Source organism: Antrostomus carolinensis, unplaced genomic scaffold (assembly GCF_000700745.2).
Source record: "Antrostomus carolinensis isolate BGI_N321 unplaced genomic scaffold, ASM70074v2 scaffold1040, whole genome shotgun sequence".
Classification (NCBI taxonomy): Eukaryota; Metazoa; Chordata; class Aves; order Caprimulgiformes; family Caprimulgidae; genus Antrostomus; species Antrostomus carolinensis.
The window spans coordinates 106,271-108,547 of record NW_010288850.1 but is presented as its reverse complement, the minus strand read 5'-3'; the positions used below and the strand labels follow the sequence as shown (position 1 = coordinate 108,547).

At 52.6% G+C, this 2,277-nt stretch overlaps 1 protein-coding gene across 1 annotated transcript in view; it reads left to right on the top strand.

Annotated features, from left to right (window-relative positions):
• LOC104524750 (hypermethylated in cancer 2 protein) overlaps nt 1-1,445 on the top strand; it is an 8,413-nt gene extending 6,968 nt beyond the window's left edge. Inside the window, 2 exon segments of the mRNA XM_010167726.1 lie at nt 1-211; nt 406-1,445. The exon segment at nt 1-211 is cut by the window's left edge and continues 28 nt beyond it. Of these exon segments, the coding sequence (XP_010166028.1) occupies nt 1-211; nt 406-1,279 (1,085 nt within the window). The 3' untranslated portion in view covers nt 1,280-1,445.
• The last annotated feature ends 832 nt before the right edge of the window (nt 1,446-2,277 follow it).

The following is a 2,277-nucleotide window of genomic DNA, read 5'->3' as shown; positions in this document are numbered from 1 at the left end:
AGCTAGCCCTTGACCTGTCCAAAAAAAGCCCGTCACTCCCTGTCGCAGCCTCCCACGATGACACGCAGCACAGCGAAAGCCAGCACGGCTCTCCCCAATCTGCCTCAGCCCCTGCAGCCAACAGTGCCTCATCGTTTGACGAGTCTGGAGTCGGAGCCCCTCACAGCATGGCGGACAGCAGCGACCCCATGGAGATGGATCTGAGCGAAGAGTGCCACCACTCACTGACAGAGAGCAGCCAGCGCAAGGGCCTCCGGCACTCGTCCCGCAAGAAGGAGTGGATCAAGAAAGACAATGCCTTTGATCGAAAGGAGGGGGGCAAAGACAGGGACGAGGGTGAAGGGCTGCCCAATGGGATCCTGCTGGGCCCCTTGTCCAAGTCCATGGCATGGAGATGGATCTGAGCGAAGAGTGCCACCACTCACTGACAGAGAGCAGCCAGCGCAAGGGCCTCCGGCACTCGTCCCGCAAGAAGGAGTGGATCAAGAAAGACAATGCCTTTGATCGAAAGGAGGGGGGCAAAGACAGGGACGAGGGTGAAGGGCTGCCCAATGGGATCCTGCTGGGCCCCTTGTCCAAGTCCATGGAGCGGAGCCTGGCTGGGGCCTACGGTGCAGACCTACCCTACCCGTGTAAGGAGGAGGTGGAAAACGGTAAGGAGAACAGTGATGACAGTGGCCAGAGCGAGAGCGAGAGTGGCGGGCATACTAGTGCCAACTACGTCTACCGGCAGGAGGGGTTTGAGCCAGTGGCCTACGGTGACAACCTGTATGTCTGTATCCCCTGTGGCAAAGGCTTCCCCAGCTCCGAGCAGCTCAATGCCCACGTGGAGACGCACACCGAGGAAGACCTTTACATCAAGGAGGAAGGCACGTACGGCGGCAAGGATGAAGCCGAGGATTTATCCAACCCCAACCAGTCCTACGCTGCAGAGTCCCGGCCCTTCAAGTGTTCAGTGTGTGAGAAGAGCTACAAGGATCCAGCCACGCTGCGGCAGCACGAGAAGACTCACTGGCTGACGCGGCCCTTCCCTTGCAACATCTGCGGCAAGATGTTCACGCAGCGGGGCACCATGACACGGCACATGCGCAGCCACTTGGGGCTCAAGCCCTTTGCTTGCGAGGAATGCGGGATGCGCTTTACCCGGCAGTACCGACTGACAGAGCATATGCGTGTCCACTCAGGAGAAAAACCTTACGAATGTCAACTGTGTGGTGGGAAATTCACCCAGCAGCGCAATCTGATCAGCCACCTGCGAATGCATACCTCTCCCACATAAGCCAAAGACTCCAGAATGAGCTTCGAGCCCATCCGCAGTGATTTACCTTTCTGTAGACTTGCTGCTTAAAAAAAAAGAAAAAAGAAAAAAAAACAAACAAACAAAAAAGGGGGCAACTCCCCATACTCTGTTCAGTCATGGGAGGCCTAAACAAATGTAGCTTTAACATTTTAAAAAAAAAAAAGTTCTTTTTTTTTTCCCTTTTTAAAAAAAAAGAAAGGTCCACAGCCAAGCTGATGCATTTAGTCCAAGTCTCCCTCCAAATCCTGGTGATCTGGCAAGAAATGCTACTTCTTTTTGCACACATCGATTTCATTGCCATATTGATTATCTGGAGCAGGTAAGGAGACTGTGGGGAACTTTCAACCTCTGCTGGCTCCTCCCTCCCTGCCTCTTTCCTTCCTGTGACTGTCGCCCTACTCGCCTCTTCTTTTTAAAACCAAACTCAGTAGGGGCATTTCTTGCCATTAAAAAGAAAACAAAGTACACCTTCTCAGTGGCCTAAGGAGCTGTGAAATAACATAGCGTCGCATCCAAGAGTGCGGAAGCTGTCTGTGGACCATCTCACAGGGTTGGCAGCCTCTTCAGATACTGTGGGAAAGCCACAGCAGTGGTGGCACCCACCACCCTTCTCCTGAGCTGGTGATGGTGGGACGAGCAGTCCACCTAGGTGTGCATCAGCCTAAGTATGTCGCTCACAGAAACGGCGATGCCTCCTCACCATCCCTCCCTCCCCCTTTTGGTGTTAATCTTTATCCCTGGCACGCGTGACCACACACCACCTTTTCCCACAAAACACACAAACCTCTTCTGCCTTATCCATGACTGAACAGGGACTGGATGCCCTGGGAATTTCTTTCAGTGAGCAGGGGGTCGTCTTTACTTTTCTAGTAGTTTCGTATGAATATTCTTTGCTTAGAGGTACTTGTTTTATTAAAGGAAAAACCATTGTAACGTTTATGTGAATGTTTGAACTGGAAGGTCTGAGGTTAATTCTA